General features: G+C 30.9%; 2 protein-coding genes across 2 annotated transcripts; one reads left to right on the forward strand and one right to left on the reverse strand.

Moving 5' to 3' along the window:
* The first annotated feature begins 9,378 nt into the window (after positions 1-9,378).
* On the forward strand, positions 9,379-11,034 carry LOC111779205 (transcription factor MYB15-like). Its single transcript, XM_023659300.1, has 3 exons — positions 9,379-9,594; positions 9,797-9,926; positions 10,415-11,034. The coding sequence occupies exons 1-3, from the start codon at positions 9,462-9,464 to the stop codon at positions 10,902-10,904; spliced, it is 753 nt and encodes a 250-aa protein (XP_023515068.1). The 5' UTR covers positions 9,379-9,461; the 3' UTR covers positions 10,905-11,034.
* A 2,980-nt stretch (positions 11,035-14,014) lies between these two features.
* LOC111779359 (malate dehydrogenase, cytoplasmic-like) lies at positions 14,015-16,849 on the reverse strand. The gene is made up of 7 exons (XM_023659513.1): positions 16,708-16,849; positions 15,752-15,910; positions 15,480-15,655; positions 15,076-15,356; positions 14,856-14,991; positions 14,662-14,773; positions 14,015-14,371 (listed from the first exon to the last, which is right to left on the reverse strand). The coding sequence occupies exons 1-7, from the start codon at positions 16,748-16,750 to the stop codon at positions 14,277-14,279; spliced, it is 1,002 nt and encodes a 333-aa protein (XP_023515281.1). The 5' UTR covers positions 16,751-16,849; the 3' UTR covers positions 14,015-14,276.
* Between the last annotated feature and the right edge of the window lie 1,127 nt (positions 16,850-17,976).

The raw sequence follows: 17,976 nt of genomic DNA on the forward strand, positions 1-17,976 counted from the left end.
ATGTGGGTCTCGGGCGGGTAGTAAGATCGAGCAAGAGATTGAGAGGAAAGGAGGAGGAGGCCAAGAAGAAGAATAAGGAAATATTTTGGAGACATTTTTGGTAACTTTTGATTTGGGTTGAGTTGGTTGTTGAGAAGCTCAAACCATTGGTGCCCATTTATACCAAAACTTTGGGTCATTTTTGCAATTGACTAATTATTAAGGCTATGTTTGCCAACTTTTTTTTCTTTTTCCCAAACAGTACAGCCGCCATAATAATGAACCACTTGGAGCTTGGATCTTGATAGAAAAAGTGAGGAAAGTTGGAGGAAAATGGGTTCAATGTCGAACATTTTAGTGGTCAAAATGGGTTGCTCTCATTTGATTTTATTATTTCCTTTGGGCTGAAATAATTGTACCATATTCTAAAAATATCTTTAAATCTTTGAACAATAAGTTTAAAAATATCATTAATATTAGTTTAAACTATTAATAATTTAAAACTATGATGTTTTTCAAGTTTTATTAAAGACATTTTTAGTTTTTTTTTCTAATTTTAAAGACATTTTTAAAATTTTTAAAAGTTTTTTAATATTTTTTAGAGTATTTTTGTGAAATTATCATTTTCTTTATTTTATATATATATACTTTTTTTTATTATTATTATGTATCATTATTTTGGGAGACTTAAATAGAGGAAATATAAATGATCCAACATTGCTAGCTTAGAGCATATGATTAATAAAATGATTATAAGATAAATAAATACCCAATAAAAAAAATTATTAGAGAAATTGAATCTTTCGTTTCGATAAGATAAATAAATGCATAAGAATAAAACACTATTATCATTCGAGAAAAACTGATAGTGTACTCGTTGAAATATACGTGCATATAGTATTGATCTCAAACCATAGTTTATAATAGTTCTATATTATTTTTTTTTTCCATCATATTATTTATTAAACTTAGCTGCTTCTTCCCTTTTTTTCGTTTTTCTATTCTTTGGTTAAAATATTAATATTTGGAATAATATTTTGTAAATAAATTGAAAAAAAAAAGAGACTGACTTGTTAAATAATATTGCAAACNATTATTTTGTTATTTTAGTTTATTTTCTGTTTTTATTATTATTATTTTGTTATTTTAGTTTATATTATCTTATTATTTTTAAAAATATATTGTTTATTATATATTTCAATTAAAATATTTTTTATATTTTTTTTATATTAATTATAATTTATTATGTTACAACATTATTATATCACAATATATATATATATGTTTATTTTTCTAATAATTTGTTTGTTTTTATTATTATTATTTTGTTATTTTAGTTTATATTATCTTATTATTTTTAAAAATATATTGTTTATTATATATTTCAATTAAAATATTTTTTATATTTTTTTTATATTAATTATAATTTATTATGTTACAACATTATTATATCACAATATATATATATATGTTTATTTTTCTAATAATTTGTTTGTTTTTATTATTATTATTTTGTTATTTTAGTTTATATTATCTTATTATTTTTAAAAATATATTGTTTATTATATATTTCAATTAAAATATTTTTTATATTTTTTTATATTAATTATAATTTATTTTGTTACAACGTTATTATATCACAATATACATATATATTTTATTTTTCTAATAATTTGTTTTTATTATTATTTTGTTATTTAGTTTATATTATTAATTAATGATTTTTCTAATAATTTACGATCTAAGACAACGTATAAATAAGTATATTTCAATTAAAATATTTTTTAAAAAATATATTGTTATAACACAAAAGTTTGTTAATTATAATTTATTGTGTTGTAACATTATTATATCATAATTTATATATATTTTTATTTTTTTAATAGTTTAGAATATAAAGCAACATAATTATTTTGTTATTTTAGTTTATATTATCTTATTATTTTTATTATTTTTAAAAATATATTGTTTATTATATATTTCAATTAAAATATTTTATATATTTTTTATATTAATTATAATTTATTTTGTTACAACGTTATTATNGGAAGAGTAAGACCACGTGGGCTGGTCTTACCATGGAATAGCTTCTGCAACACCGCAATAAAGGCATCTGATTTTTTTTTTTTTTTTCTTTCTTCTTTCCTAAATATTTATTTAATATCATAATTGTACTTAAATTGTAATAATAACATTATATTACATAAAAAAAAAAAAAAAAAGTAAACTTCATTAATCACGAACTTAAAATACAATAGGTTATGAACTTTTTAGACAACCAACTGAAATAGACGAGACAACAACAATTACATATAAGAAAACAAATGGAAATGCATATTATTCAACATAGTTGGATATGGTGGCATTTAGTTGGCGGCAGGTGGCCTTCGTTTGTTGTGTCGACCCGGCGGTGGTGGTGGAATTGGTGGCAAATCTAGTTTGGGTTTTCNGTTTTTCTAATAATTTACGATCTAAAGCAACTTATAAATAAGTATATTTGAATTAAAATATTTTTTTAAAAATATATTGTTATAACACAAAAGTTTTGTTTGTTAATTATAATTTATTGGGTTGTAACATAATTATATCATAATTTATATATTTTTTTAATAGTTTAGAATATAAAGCAACATATATATATCTATATATTTTGGTTATATACCATACCCTTAAATTAATGGTTTTTATTGTTAATTTAATTTTACTATCTATCTTTATATGTATTTTTTGTTACTTTAACCAATTTAAAAAAATGTCGGTATTTAGTTGTCTTTAGTTTTATGATAATGTTAAACTATGTTAATATGTAACCATTTTCGCTCGTTCTTTTGTATTGATTTTTTTTTTTTCAATAATTATAGATTGATTTGTGTAAATTTGTGAACTTTTAATATATTTTATCTAAGATTGTATCGGAATAATTATAAAGAGTAGATAAACAAAACTTAGAAAAAAAAATTTGACAACCCAACCCGAAAATAGAGGGTTGGGTTGGGTTGGATTGTGAAAAGTTTTGGGTTGGGTTGGGTCACCAATCCAACCAATTTTGGGTTGGGTCAAAAAAATCCCCCAACCCGACCCAACCCAGACCATGTACACCCTAAAATGATGAATGCATGTGAGTCTTCTTAGAAACGTGTCCATTTATTGTTATTGTTATTGTTATTGTTGTTGTTGTTGTTATTATTGTTATTATTATTATTATTATTATTATTATTATTATTATTATTATTATTATTATTATTATTCTTATTATTATTCTTATTGTTATTATGGTGTATTTTTAAATATTTTTTTATTAGGTTAGTTGGTAGACTGTTGCTGGTTGTTGGGAGTGAATCACGTTGGCTAATTTAGGATGATGCATTTTGGGGAGCATAAAGCAAAGTCAGGAGAACTTAATAGTCAAAAGTGGACAATATCATAACATTGGTGCTTTTCCAATGGGAATTCCTCTTCGTTCTTTATTCTAATCCCTTGAGCTTTATTCTTTTGATCCAAAATTATCCGGACCATTAATGAACATATGGAAACCAAATGGGATAATACAAAATTAGGTGCAGTGAAAAAATTTTAGGATGTCACCCATATTGAAAAGTAAGGTCTTAATCGTCTTGCCACCTTCAGCAACCGTTTTCTAGCTCTGTCGTACAACGACAATCGTAATTTGAATCTTGAACTTGAGGTGTTACAAATGAGTACTTTCGGGATAATGTACGTACTTTCGAGAACCACCTCCAAATAGATACTAGAAGCTAAACATGAACGCATCGTAGAACAATACTACAAGATGAAGACAAATATTTCATGACCTACACCATGACGATGAAATTCAACATCTCTAGCACAATACGATGAAATTCAACCTCTCTAGCACAATACGATCAAGGTGGTCAAGGACTTTAAGCAAAATTAAGGATGAAACTCATTATAATTTAAATTCAAGACTTGAAATATTTTAATCTACAAATTCTACAAATTTCATTCCAAAGCTTTAATTATGGCATCCTTTTGATGAGCAACAAAACTGTGGAACAAAAAAAAAGAAGTTCAGCTGGTGGTTCGTTTTCAAGAGGAAAAGTCGAAAGAGAGCAATATCCGCTAACTGTGGGCTTAGACTACTACATGTTAGATGAAAGTCTCACGTCAACTAATTTAGGGAATGATCATGGGTTTACAATCAAGAAATACTATCTCCATGGTATGAAGCCTTTTAGGGAAGTCCAAAGCAAAGCCATGAGAGCTATTGCTCAAAGTCGATAATATCGTACCATTGTGGAGAATTGTGTTCAACTAACATGGTAACAGAGTCATACCCTAAACTTAGTCAAGTCAATAGAATCTTCAAATGTCGAACAAAGAACTCCAAAAGAAAAAGGAGTCGAGCCTCGATTAAGGGGAGGCGTACTTTGTTCGAGGGTAAGTGTTGGATGAAAGTCTCATATCGGCTCTAATTTAGGGAATGATCATGGGTTTATAATTAAGGAATACTATCTCCATTGTATAAGGCCTTTTGGAGAAACCCAAAGCAAACCCATGAGAGTTTATGCTCAAAGTAGACAATATCATATCATTGTGGAGAATCGTGTTCAACTAGTACTACAAATGGTATCATCGAATTCTATGAACAAAAACATGAGTGGTGGTGTTAGCTGATTTAACTTTAAAGATTAAGATAACTTTAAAGATTAAGACACTGATAGAAACCTGAAACGAGGTGAAGCTTGCGAGGGATGTAGAGCATGTGATTGATGGAGAGTAGATCACAGATACAAAAGTAGTCACTATAGATCTTGCTGAAGAAAATCAAAATCGATTACGTTCCAGGCATCTTCAACTTTCAGCATAGCATGTTGATGCTGAAGAAAATCAAAATCGATTATGTTCCAAGCATCTTCAACTTTCAGCATAGCATGTTGATGTCAAGCTTATTGTCTCTCTTAGAGGACGTTTGTAAGCGATTATGCAGCACTCACTCTCACTACTGAGTGAATCAACTAACTCGAAATCATGCCGTCTTTGATCTGATTACGTATACCCAAGCCTCTAACTCCGCTTTAAATATTGGCTATAATAACTCCGCTTTAAATATTGGCTATAAGAGAAAAGGGCAACCGGACGACTTAGATAGCATATAACTCTGGGTAGGAAAATATGAAAAAATATGAAACAGACATGATTCTGCCAAAACGTCACACACTTAAAAAATACAATAAGGAAACTGTATATCTTGAAAGCGGTAAAGGAAAGCAATAAAGTGATACAACACAAGGGTATTGGCATGCAACGGACATGCGGCCATGGGCAACACGCCTCGGACAAGCATGTGTTAGACAAACACGATTCTCCACAATGGTATGATATTGTTCACTTTGAGCATAAGCTCTCATGCCTTTTCTTTGGGCTTCCCAAAAGGCCTCATACCAATTAAGTTAGTATTCTTCACTTATAAACCCATGATCATTCCCTAAATTAGCCGATGTGGGACTTTCATCATCCAACAGCATGATCGTGACACTTAGCACGTTTAACTAAAGAGTTCTTATGATTGAGTCATCGAAGAAGAAGATGCATATTATTGGAATAAGTATCAATTTTTTGAAGTATTTCTTAACCATCGTACCCTTAAAATCACTCTCTTTTAGTTATGATCTTGGTTCATTCGTGTACTTCTCTTCTGCTCCAGCATCACAATCAAATTGACTTAAAAAGTAGTTGAATGGTTAATTAGGAAAACGTCCCAAAACTTTTTTAAATCGTGTTTGTTTTCTCATCTATTATCTACTTTTCTTAACAAAAAAAAAAAATGAATTTTTAGCTAAATTTTAAAAACAAAATACGTTTCTTGTCAAACTTTTTGAAAACTTACCTAATATTTTGACTTTTTGTTATCATACAAGTTCTTCGAATACAATCATTAAGTGATTATCATATAAATATTTTAATACTTAGTTTTTTTTTCTTCTTTTTCTTCTTTTTATATGAATTTCTAGTATGAACATATAAATTAATCTTTCATCAATAGTCAGGTCAAACATATTTAATAATACCGAACTTTGTTGAAAATTAAATAAATTTTGAACTTTGATTATGTTCAGGTTTTACCAATTAATTCAAACATGTCCTCTCTTTTAGATATTAATAGAAATTATTTTAGATTAAACACAAACTTTTATGTTTTCTTTAGACACAAGGAAGAACAAAAGTGATATAAAATTCAAAGAGTTAGAATATCGTACGTATGACAGAGCGAAGCAGTAAGATATAAAAAAGTTTGACGTTTAAGTTCTACCTTCTCAATAAGTCCTTAAAATTAATAAAAATATTCTTGAACTTTGCACTTTGTCTCAAAAATACTTCGAAATTTTTAAAAATTTCAATAATACTCTTCAATTTTTTTTAAAAAAAAAAAATTCTAAAAAATACCCTTAAATTTAAAAAAATAAAAATAAAAAATACTTTATCGTTAGTTCTAAATAGAAGCCGTTAATATCTTTTTTTTTTAAGGAGTAGACATGTTTGGAGCCACTTTAAAGCATTCAAGCCTGTCCAAACAATTTGAAGCTCAAAAAATGAACGTGAATAATGGATTTTAGAGGCAACCCAAAACTTTGGCTCTAAAATTCTTAGGGTTGTACGATTTCCACTTGCCATGTAAGTTGAATTTTGAAGCTTACTCGTAAGATACAATCCTTTTGACCTAGGGAAGTCCATATCATGACTTATTCGTTTGCTTAATTACGGCTATCTTATAAGATAGCTTCTTAGGTTTCCACGCGATCAAATGAGACTAATCTCGGGAGCTTGTTTACTTTGTTCTTCTTCCCATATGTAGGACTTTTTGTTCTCGTATCTCAAATAGATCGAAGAAAAGAACGAAACATTTTTTATGAAGGTGTGGAAACATCTCCCTAATAGATGCATTTCAAAATCGTGAGGTTGACAGCAATACGTAACGAACTAAAGCAGACAATATCTACTATCAGTGAGTTTTGACCTTTAAAAATGGTATCAGAGTCAAACACCGGGCGATGTGGATGAGAAAGGTTTTACAATCGATGTTTCATGTCTCTTTTAATTCAAATTTCATTGATACCCATTAACTTTATCATCGCAAATGCTACAAATGTCGGGAAAAATCATAAATAAATTTATGCAAACTCATTTTGTTGTCATCTTGGAGTCCTTGTAACCTGATCAAAATGTCTGAGTTCATATCATCTGCTCTCAAATAATCTATTATAATCCTCGAATTTTACATTAAAAAAAAAACTATTTTGGATCATTCAACTAATTTTGAAATAAACAATCTAACAAAACCCTAACGTACATTTCTATACCATTGTTTCATGCATGTACCAAATTATTAGATGTGACATATAGGTGTCAAATTTTAAAATGAGCTACTCAAGATAGAGACGATTATTGAGTTATTTACATAGAGGGATGAAAGAAATGGCAAAAAATCGACAATTACACAATATCTACCTTATGTAACACGTTGGGGTTACTTAGCTACTATATTTACACAAGTAATCACCGTAAAACTTCTCATTTATTATGGCTTGGCCCTTTTACGGCCGATATTGACACATATACTCACTTCTTCTATGTTTTTTTTTTTAAAAGGAGAATTAATATATGATCTATTCAAAGCCGTAACATTATTAAAACAATTTATAATATAAAATTAAATTTGGAAGGATCAAAATGAAAACAAAATGGGTAAGTTCGATGTAAACAAAAAATGTATATGATCGGTCAAAGTCAACCAAAAACTAATATATAAATATTCCTTCTTTTTTTTTTCATTTTCTTACAAATTTTGGTAATTATTTAAAAAATAAATAAGTGGCCACCTTCTTTGACTTTTCATCACATCCATGTAATATTGTAAGATAATTCAAATCACGAATTTAAAAATTACAATAAAAATCAATTGGTACTTTTAAAATATATATTTTCGCTCGAATTTTTTTTAACATGGCTATGTCACTCATTCTCTGCTTCTAAGAGTAAAGACTAAAGAAAAGTGTACCTTGTCGGTACACGTAATAATTTTCAATTTTTTTAAATTTTTCTTAGTCATCCTATCTCTAAGATCGTTCTTATTAGGATGTGATCGATTCATTCATGTATTTCTCATTTACTTAACATCACATTAAATATAATTTAATATATAATTTTTATCTTTTTTTTTTTTTGAATAATTTATAAATTATTGTCCACTTTAAAAAAATATATATTTATGAAAATTTTATTTAAATATATTTTAACGACATAACACTATAAAAATCACTGATTCATCGAGCGAAAAAAAGTCATGAACATTATAATATATATTTAGGATGCCATAATGTTGAATAAGATTTATAATTCGTTGTTTACTATAAAGTTTAGAAAGGAATAATGTTAGATTTTGAAGCAAGTTGTGATATGAGGGTTCACATTATTATAAACGTTTAAAGTTACATCATTTAAATTAACGCTTTAATATTTTATTATGATACAAATGGGACCTTATGCAATTGATAATTTACATAATAATAATAAATAAATAAATAAATTTGATAACTAAATAAACCCCACGTGCCAAACCAAGCAAGTAGCAAAAAGTTTCTCGGATCCTTCACACTACGACGTCGTTTTCATTTGTTGTTTTTACTTTTTTATTTTTTATTTTTTAATTTTAGCCTGCTTTTATTTACCACTTGTGGGAAATTAACTACTATTTTTGACCAATTCGCTTCCTCCCTCGTGCGCCTTTACCAGTCACACTAAATACACCATTTTTATATATATAATATCATTATTTTTGCTATTAAATTTCGTGACATGTCACGAAGATTTACCTGTCACGTAAATATAAATTATAAGGTGGAAAACGTTCATTCAAATAAAAATCTAATTATCAATCAATATACACATTTTATGGATATTTTTATCCATATTTCTATAAAATTAATATCTCGACATTTTCCTCAATATCAATATTTTAAATGTGGTCGTACCTACCTGTGTAATCTCATTCCTCCTCAACTAATACCTGTTTTACATTAAACCTAAAGCCTTTAATCATATTCAAAAGTCTTCGGATCATTTATAATAAAGTATTTTTAACGGCTCCTCTAAATAGAATACGAATAATAATAAAATAAAACAAGTTCAATTTGAATAATAATGATGATTATTATTATTATTATCCTAATTTTAGTGGCAAAAATGGGCCCTTTTTGTAATCTCCTTCGTGGAAATTACCCTAACTCGTTTGAACGTAGCTGGTTTTGTCGACTTAGACTATTATTCATTATTCAAAGGCACCACCTTTTGGATCTCTCAATATCAATCTTTTCCTCTTAACATAAATTCTATAAATTCCAACCTGAATTCATCTTCCTTGGATCTCCTCCACTCTCTCAGGTCAGACCTCCTCTTGAGATCCCACAAAACAAGAACAACATAAACAACAAGGATCGAGATCAATGGGGAGAGCTCCTTGCTGTGAGAAAATGGGGCTGAAGAGAGGCCCTTGGTCTCCTGAAGAAGATCGAATTCTGACCAACTTTGTTCAAGATCATGGCCATTCCAATTGGCGAGCTCTTCCTAAACAAGCTGGTCAGTTCAGCTTTTTTTCATATTAAGATCGAGTTTTTAGTTGTTTTTTATGAGTTTTTCCTCTAAATTTATTGGAATTCTAAAGAAAAACAGAAACCCAGAAAAACCCATGTCTTGAATTTTTCAATTTCGTCGTATTTTTAAAAAAGTTTGGATTTTTTTTGACGTAATATGTTGATCTTTTTTGTGTTTTTTGGTGTAGGTCTTTTAAGATGTGGGAAAAGTTGTAGACTTCGGTGGACGAACTATTTGAGACCTGATATTAAGAGAGGCAACTTCACGAAAGAAGAAGAAGACGTCATTATTAACCTTCATGAATTGCTTGGCAATAGGTAATTTACTACACTCTATTAACTTCTCGAGTCAATTTGAACATAGCTCAATGAACAAGGCATCTTAAAAGTAAAATGTTTGATTGTAACGGCCTAAACTCATCACCAGCAGATATTGTCCACTTTGACCCATTACATAAGACTGTCAGTCTCGTGGTTTTGAAACGCGTAAGGTTGACAGCGATATGTAACAAGTCAAAGCAGACAATATCTACGAACAGTGGGTTTGAGTTATTACAAATGGTACAAGAGTCAGATACTAGGCGGTGTGCCAGCGAAGACGTTGGCCCCCAGGGAGTCGATTGTTAGATGTCACATCAGTTGTAGAGTGAAATGAAGCATTCTTTTTAAAGGTGTAAAAACTTCTTCCTAATCGTGACACTAACGACAATTCATAACAGGTCAAAACGGTCAGATAAACATAATTTAATTAATATCAAAAATAGAAATTGGGCTTAACTTTGTTTACTTTTTCTTTGTTACTATAGATGGTCGACAATAGCAGCCAAGTTGCCCGGTCGAACAGACAATGAAATCAAGAACGTTTGGCATACCCACTTGAAGAAAAGGCTGCAAAAACCCATCAAAACACCTCCCAAATCCAAAAACAAAACAAAAAAGCAAACAAAATCAAAAAGTTCTTCAAATTATTCTTCACCAATGGCTATCACAAATCAAACCCATTTGCCCATTTGTTCTTCATCAATGTCCCCTTCACAACAATCTTCAACCTCTGAGATCTGTTCCTCACTCACCACAGATGCTTCCATGGCTGAAAATGAGTACTACAGCTACACAGCGGACGACACAGCTGCTCCACCGCTGATTGACGAGAGCTTTTGGTCGGATGCGGCCGAGAATTATAATTCCAATTCCGATTCGAGTTCGAGTTATTATAACGAAGAGAATAAGGATATGGAGTTTTGGTACAATGTGTTCGTCAAAGCTGGAGGAATCCCAGGATTGCCTGAGTTTTAAGTTCTCTCAAAATCCAACGAAATTGCAGAGAATTGAGTCAAGGAGGGGCATTTTTGAAATATGGATGAAATATTGAGGGGGAAATGAATGAAACAGCAAATTTGAAGGGCTTGACAGAAATTTGGAGATGTGGATAAAAAGCTTAGATATTTTTTTTAAAAAAATTCAACCAACAATAACCATATTTTTTTATTCTAACTTTGTAAAATATCTGTTTATTTATTTTTAAATATTTAATTAAAATTTATAACCCAACCGAAAAATATCTATTTATTTATTTTCACCCTTTAAACAAACGTCTAATTGATTCGTGTCAGATCCAACGTCAATTGGAGAGGAGAACAAAGCATATTTTATAATGGTGCAAAAAGCTCTCCTTAGTAAACGCATATTAATAATCATGATACCAAAATGGATAATACTTGTTAGTAGTCGGTTTAGACCATTACAAATGGTATCAGAGTCGGTCATTGAATGGTGATTGTGAGATCTCACATCGGTTGGAAAGGGAAACATTCGATGGGAAGACGTTCATCTATTCAAATTCTAAGTAAATCCATAAACTAACTTTAACCCATAAAATTTTCATTTATTTCAACTCAACCCAACCAAGATCAGAAGGATTGGATTGATCTAGTTTCAGATCATGGAGTTTTTGAACACTCCTAAACGTAAATCTAATCTTAATGTAAGTCAATACCTGACATTAAAAATAGACTGTCATTATAATTTATATTTATAATCAAAACGATGTCAAACACACACAGATTTTTGATATACTTAATAAATTAGGGTTAGATTGAGTTAGTCATGATTCCTTTCTTAGCTATACTATCAATAGCCATGGATAAGGTCATTAAGGAATTTTGAGTATCATATTTTGACGTTCGAGGGTTCGAAAATCTCCATAAGAGCCCTCCAAGCTTTGTTAATAGTCTAAAAATGAAAGGGGAAGCTGAATTTTCTTTTGGACTTTGGATCTTTGGGTGTTCGAGTTTCATCCTGACTTGTTCTCGTTTGACTAAGAATATTCATATTAATGTCGTCCCACATCATGCTGATGAAACTTGTGCGTGAATTCTCTGTTCGTTCGAGGTTTCGTTCTTCGATATTAGATGGCTCTCGTCGATATTGTTCCCCGTCTTCTTGCTTGCATCTTTTATAAAGTGGGTTGTATCAATAATATTACTAAATTGAAACAACACTGGAGAGGCAAGGTAGCGTCAACAATGTCCCAGCGCTGCCATACGAACACACCGTAGAATTTGCAAGCACCGAGTCAACATCCCGAGACATTCTTCCGCTCGAAGCTACCATTATTTCCATATGTTTAACACTCTTTCTTTGTGGTGGTGTTGGCATCCCAATGCTGCCTCAACCTTCCCTATACTCACTCTTGTTCTCTTTAAGGAAATTTTGACCTGAACACAAAATTACAAACTTTATTCGAGAACGATTTTAGAGCTTAGAAAATAGGTTTTTAAAGCACAAGATCGTAAAAATAGTGCTAGGAACGAGAATATCACTATGTGAGATATCACCATGTCGAACTTGATTTAATTGGGTTCTCAATATATCTGAGAATTAATTATGTTCGGGAGAGAGTTTGTGTAACAACTCAAGTTCATTGCTAGCAAATATTGTCCTTTTTAGATTTTCCCTTCTGGACTTCCCGTTTTAAAATGGGTCTGCTAGGGAGAGGTTTATACACCCTTATAAATAATGTTTCGTTTCCTTCTCCAACCAATGTGAAATCTCACCGTTCTTTTACGGTACAGTTCTTAACTTATAGAATATGTCCAAGAATTAATTAACTCATAAATCTAAGGGATGAAATCAACTCCCTAAGATTTTTTTTATTCAATCGTTCATTCCATATCTATTTCTAATAAAATCGAGCCTTATCATAACCCAATATTAAAATTGGAGCAAAAGATTTGAACGTCTAACAAAATTGGAGGAATCTATGGAATATGCCTACGTATATTCTTTGATTTGCATTATGAATGGAAAAACGTGGATTAGTGAAGGAAAAAACAAATGGAATAAGAAGAAACAACAATGAGTGAGAGACAAGAAAAGGGAAACGTCAAAAATGTCGAACAACCACAAAAGCCTCTTATTATTTTATGGATATTTCTTGACAACAATCAAATTATTAATATTAATATTAATTGAATCATTTAATGGCAACTCAAATTAAATTAAAGAATTTTCATGTATTTTGTGTTTGAAAAGAAATAACCTTATTTAGAGAAAATTATTAGGATCGCACAAGAATGCACTCACTCAATCCAGTGTTTACTTCAAGCTGGAAGAAATATATACATGGTTCAGTTTATTATATATAGTTTTAGCTTACTAAACTATAAAGAAGCCGTCTCAACTTAACCGAAATAAAATTTGTCTTTCCCATTTTGCCCCTTTTTTAATTAATATTACTTTTTTTTTTTTTAATTCTAGTCCGCCAACACTTGGAAGTCACGTTTATTATTTTTAATATAAAAATGTTGGACTGAATTCATTAAAAATTGTGAAAGTATTCAATTCAAACAAAACAATGGTGAAGAAAAGTTCGTTTTTAATGCAATATCTAATTTTTTAAAATATTTCTCAAAGAAACGCATCAAACTTAAAAAATAAAAATAATAAATAAATAAACTTTTAGTTTCCAAATTTTCTTTTAATTTTTAAAAACTTAGTTCGAATGTAAAAATAATGTTTATAAAACCAAACACGTCTTAAATAATATTATTTAAGTTTAAATCTTAAATTTTTAGAAAAAATTGTTTTGACTCCTAGATTTTAGATATTGGGTAACGTAAAACTTTATGAATCAAATTTACTGAAGCTACCGAGGAACAACCATGTGTCAAATCCCAATAAATTTAATTATAGTTCTTTTAAGGTTTTCTAATGACCATATTTCGGTTATATTTCTTGTCTCTTAACTATAGTCAAATATTTGTTAGTAGTAAATACTAGTTCATCATTAACGTTGGACGAAAACAAAACCCCTTTTCCTCTACAGACATTCAATCGTGATCGGCCGAATGGGTCAGAATTTATTTGAAATTCTTGAGAAGAAACAAACAAAATCCTGAGATGAATTCGAGAGAATTATTGTGGTGGGAAATATATTTGAATCTAATAATCAACAAAGTTCATAAAACTCATCACACAAACAGCCACGGTTGGTGATGGAAAATCATAATAAACAAAATGGAAATCGGGAAAATACATGGCATCAGAAGCAGAAGAAAATTACCTCTTCCTTAACAATGGCATTATTTAAAACTGTAACCACTCTGAAAAAGTACGTCAATTTAAGAGCTACCTCCATACTACGGACGCGAAGCAGTGGCCAACTATTTAGGAGAGGCAGGAGTAAGCCAAAGCCTTTTCCTCGGTCAGCTCCTCCGCAGTCAAATCCAGTTTCTTCCTAGAGAATTCATCCAACGAAAGTCCTGGATGCGGAAAGGATCACAAACAAACAGAAATTATCATAATTTTGCAGCATAAGAAATCCAAATACTTTCAAAAACCGTAGGCCTTTGAATGAATACAAACGTCGTCGGGGGATCTTACAAGAGGTTTGTTGGTTTTTGATAACTTTTGTAATTAGTAGATGATCCCAGAGGCCTAAAAATCTATGTATGTTTATCTAATAGTTGGAGCTCCTTTCTGGGCTGTTCTTGAGTTTGCTTTAGTGGTCTTCCAATTTTATAACTGAAAGCATAAAGAAACTAAACAATACCTTGCACAATTGACCATTCACCATTTTGGCAGGTGACGGGGAACGAGTAGATGAGTCCAGCTGGTACATTGTAGGATCCATCAGAATAAACTCCCATGGAAACCCAGGTGCCCTGGAGGGATATTAAGTTTTAATGAGCTATAAATCAGCCTTTACCAAACACAAAGTTCAAGGATTATAGCAAAATCACCAACCTCCGGGGTTCCAAGCACCCAATCACGAATGTGGTCACAAGCTGCACTAGCAGCAGACAATGCACTTGAGAACTTTCGGGCTTTGATGATTGCAGCACCACGTTGTTGAACAGTGCTAATAAACTCTCCATTCAACCTTCAATGAGAAAACAACCACATATTATTGTAAATGCTACGCGTCAAACTTAATAGACAGATATATATAGCACAGAAACTCTACCATGCATCATCAGCAACAAGCTCACGGACAGATTTCTCCTCCCCAGATGGTAACTTGACAGTAGCATGGTTGACATCGGGGTATTGTGTAGATGAATGGTTACCCCAAATAATAACATTCTTAATTTCTGATACGTGAACATTCAATCTCTCTGAAATTTGGCCTAATGCCCTGTTATGATCCAATCTAGTCAAGCACGAAATGTTCTTCTCGGGGATGGAAGGAGCAAATTCCTTCAAGATCAATGCATTGGTATTCGCCGGGTTAGCAACAACCAAAACCTGCAAGAGTAAGGAAACAGAGTCAGTTGTCTGACCGTTCAAACATAATCAACTACAAAGAAATAGAAGAACATTGCTTTTTCAGTAAAATTGGTTATACGGAATGCAATCAATGTCAGTTACCTTACAGTTGGCAGCAGCGTGCTTTTCAAGAGCAGAAGCCTGAGCCTTGTAAATTGAAACATTTTTAGACATCACATCTTTTCTTTCCATACCCTCTTTCCTTGGAAATCCACCAACCATAATAGCAATATTGACACCAGTGCATGCCTCAACCACATCAGTTGTAGCAACAACACCTAAAATATAGTATCAACCATACATAAACAATAAGACAATCACAGAAACTGTTAAATGAGTTCGTTCGAGCTTAGAGAAGAATTGCTGTATTATACCCTTAAGAAGTGGAAAGGCTGCATCTACCAACTCCATCTTTACGCCATTCAATGACTCTGCAGCTGGTGGAATATCAAGCATGTGCAAGATGACAGGCTGGTTAGGTCCTAGCAATACTCCTCTGGCAATCATAGGCACAAGAGCATATCCGATTTGTCCTGAAAATCCAACAAGCAAATGCATTACTTCTTTTCTGGTCACCATTGAGTAACGTCTTAATACAGTGTTTCTTCTATGAAATAGTAACAGAAAACAGCAAATGAATTCCGGTTACTGCTCATATGCACATAATATTCACGAGAGTGAGAAGGGCAGCGACTCAAAAAGAATGACTTGGTATTCTATTGACTGTTCTAGAAAAATAAACAACAAATAGAGCTCTTATCGAAATAAAGGAATAGTCAACATATACTGGTGATATCTGTCCGCATTAACACCCAAAGCAAACATCACTAATAAATATCAAGCTACACAGATTCAATTTCTAGATCCACATCAATTCCTCCGCCTATATCTTTCAACGTTCATTACTGCAAATCTTAAACACATTGAAACAGAGAACTCGAAGATCAACGAAAGAAACACATAAAAACTTCCATAACAGAACCAAAACCTCAAGGATCGTTCGAACTCATTCTATAAAACCACGAAGAAACAGATAGAGCCTCATTTTCCAAATTTGACTCCGAAAACAGCAAACAAGGAAGCCAAACGGCGACGAAATTCACAGCAGAAACTTAAGAAATGAACTACAACCAACAGATCTGATCGCAAATTCAAACCAAACACAGACAACAAACAACAAACGACAGATGCGCTAAGTAACAGTATCACAGAAATAAATCAAACACACAAAGAGAAAAAGAAACCAAAAGCGGAAACGATTGATAAACCGACATCATCTTAGATCAATAGGAACGAAAAGAAAGAAACGGAATGTTTATCGGTACAGTACCGGCAGCTCCAGTGACGAGGACTCTAACTGGATTTTGCGCCATGGCTGACGAGAATCAACGGGGAGAGAAAACTCAAGAATCGGAAGAGAAAATGAAGGTGATTCCGTAGAGAACGGGAGGTGTCTGGAGAAGGAAGGGGATATTTATTGGCCAGGAGAAACGGACGCTGAAACCTAGGTGTCGGATTTTTGTGGTCACCAATCGAACGACGCCGTCACTACGACGGGAGACTTAACGACCGTTATGTAAATCTACTGGCTTTACTTCCCATTTAATATGAAAATAAAACCCATTAAATTTTTTTATTGAGTCTATGAGTTAAAATTTTAATTTAAATTTTTATAGTTAATCAAGCACTAATTTCAAAATAGAATAGAGTTTACAATCCAACCTGACTTAACTACCCCTGTTATGAAGATAAGAATATTTGACTTAACTACCCCAGTTGTTACGAAGATAAGAATATTTGAGTTTGTAACTTAAAAATATTTTAATATTTGAAAACAACTAATATAATATAATATATATATATATATATATATATATATATATATATATATATATATATATATATATATAATTAATTAATGTGGGATAAGTATGATTTTTCTAAAAATAATTATAAAAATAAACCTGACAACCAACCAAATAAGGAACACACTCCAAATTGGAGGTTGTGTTAGATTGGTTGTAAATCTTATTTCAGTAGTCACCAATCCAAAATTTTGAATTTGTTAAAAAAAAAAATATCTGAGTTCTACCATTTACCTTTCTAAAAGAAACAATGAATATAATAATCGCATCATTCTTACCTATTTAATAATACGATTATTTAATACAAAAATTGTTTATTTTAATTTTTTTTAAAAAAACCAACGATAAGTTATATTATGATAATCTCGAGTTTTACTTTTAAACTTTTCAAAATATATTAATTTTAAAATTAAACTTTCAATTTCCAATTCAAACTTTAATAAATTTCAAAGGAAAAGACAATCGTGGTAATTTCCGTTGGAATAACTTAATAAATGTTATTTAATGGTTAATTTATACGTTAAAAACTTAATATTACCCATTTTATTCTATTTAATTAACGTAAATACAACAATAATGGGTATATTCCGTTTGAGCGGTGAAATCCACGTGTCATATCACAGGGGCCGTTAAGCTACGTGTAGTAACGGTGGGGCCAATGAAGCTACGTGTAATCTGCATTTTTTATGTAAGTTTTATGAAAGTAAAAGATTAAATCAACAAAGTCAACCATT

Source organism: Cucurbita pepo, chromosome LG17 (genome assembly GCF_002806865.2).
Source record: "Cucurbita pepo subsp. pepo cultivar mu-cu-16 chromosome LG17, ASM280686v2, whole genome shotgun sequence".
Classification (NCBI taxonomy): Eukaryota; Viridiplantae; Streptophyta; class Magnoliopsida; order Cucurbitales; family Cucurbitaceae; genus Cucurbita; species Cucurbita pepo.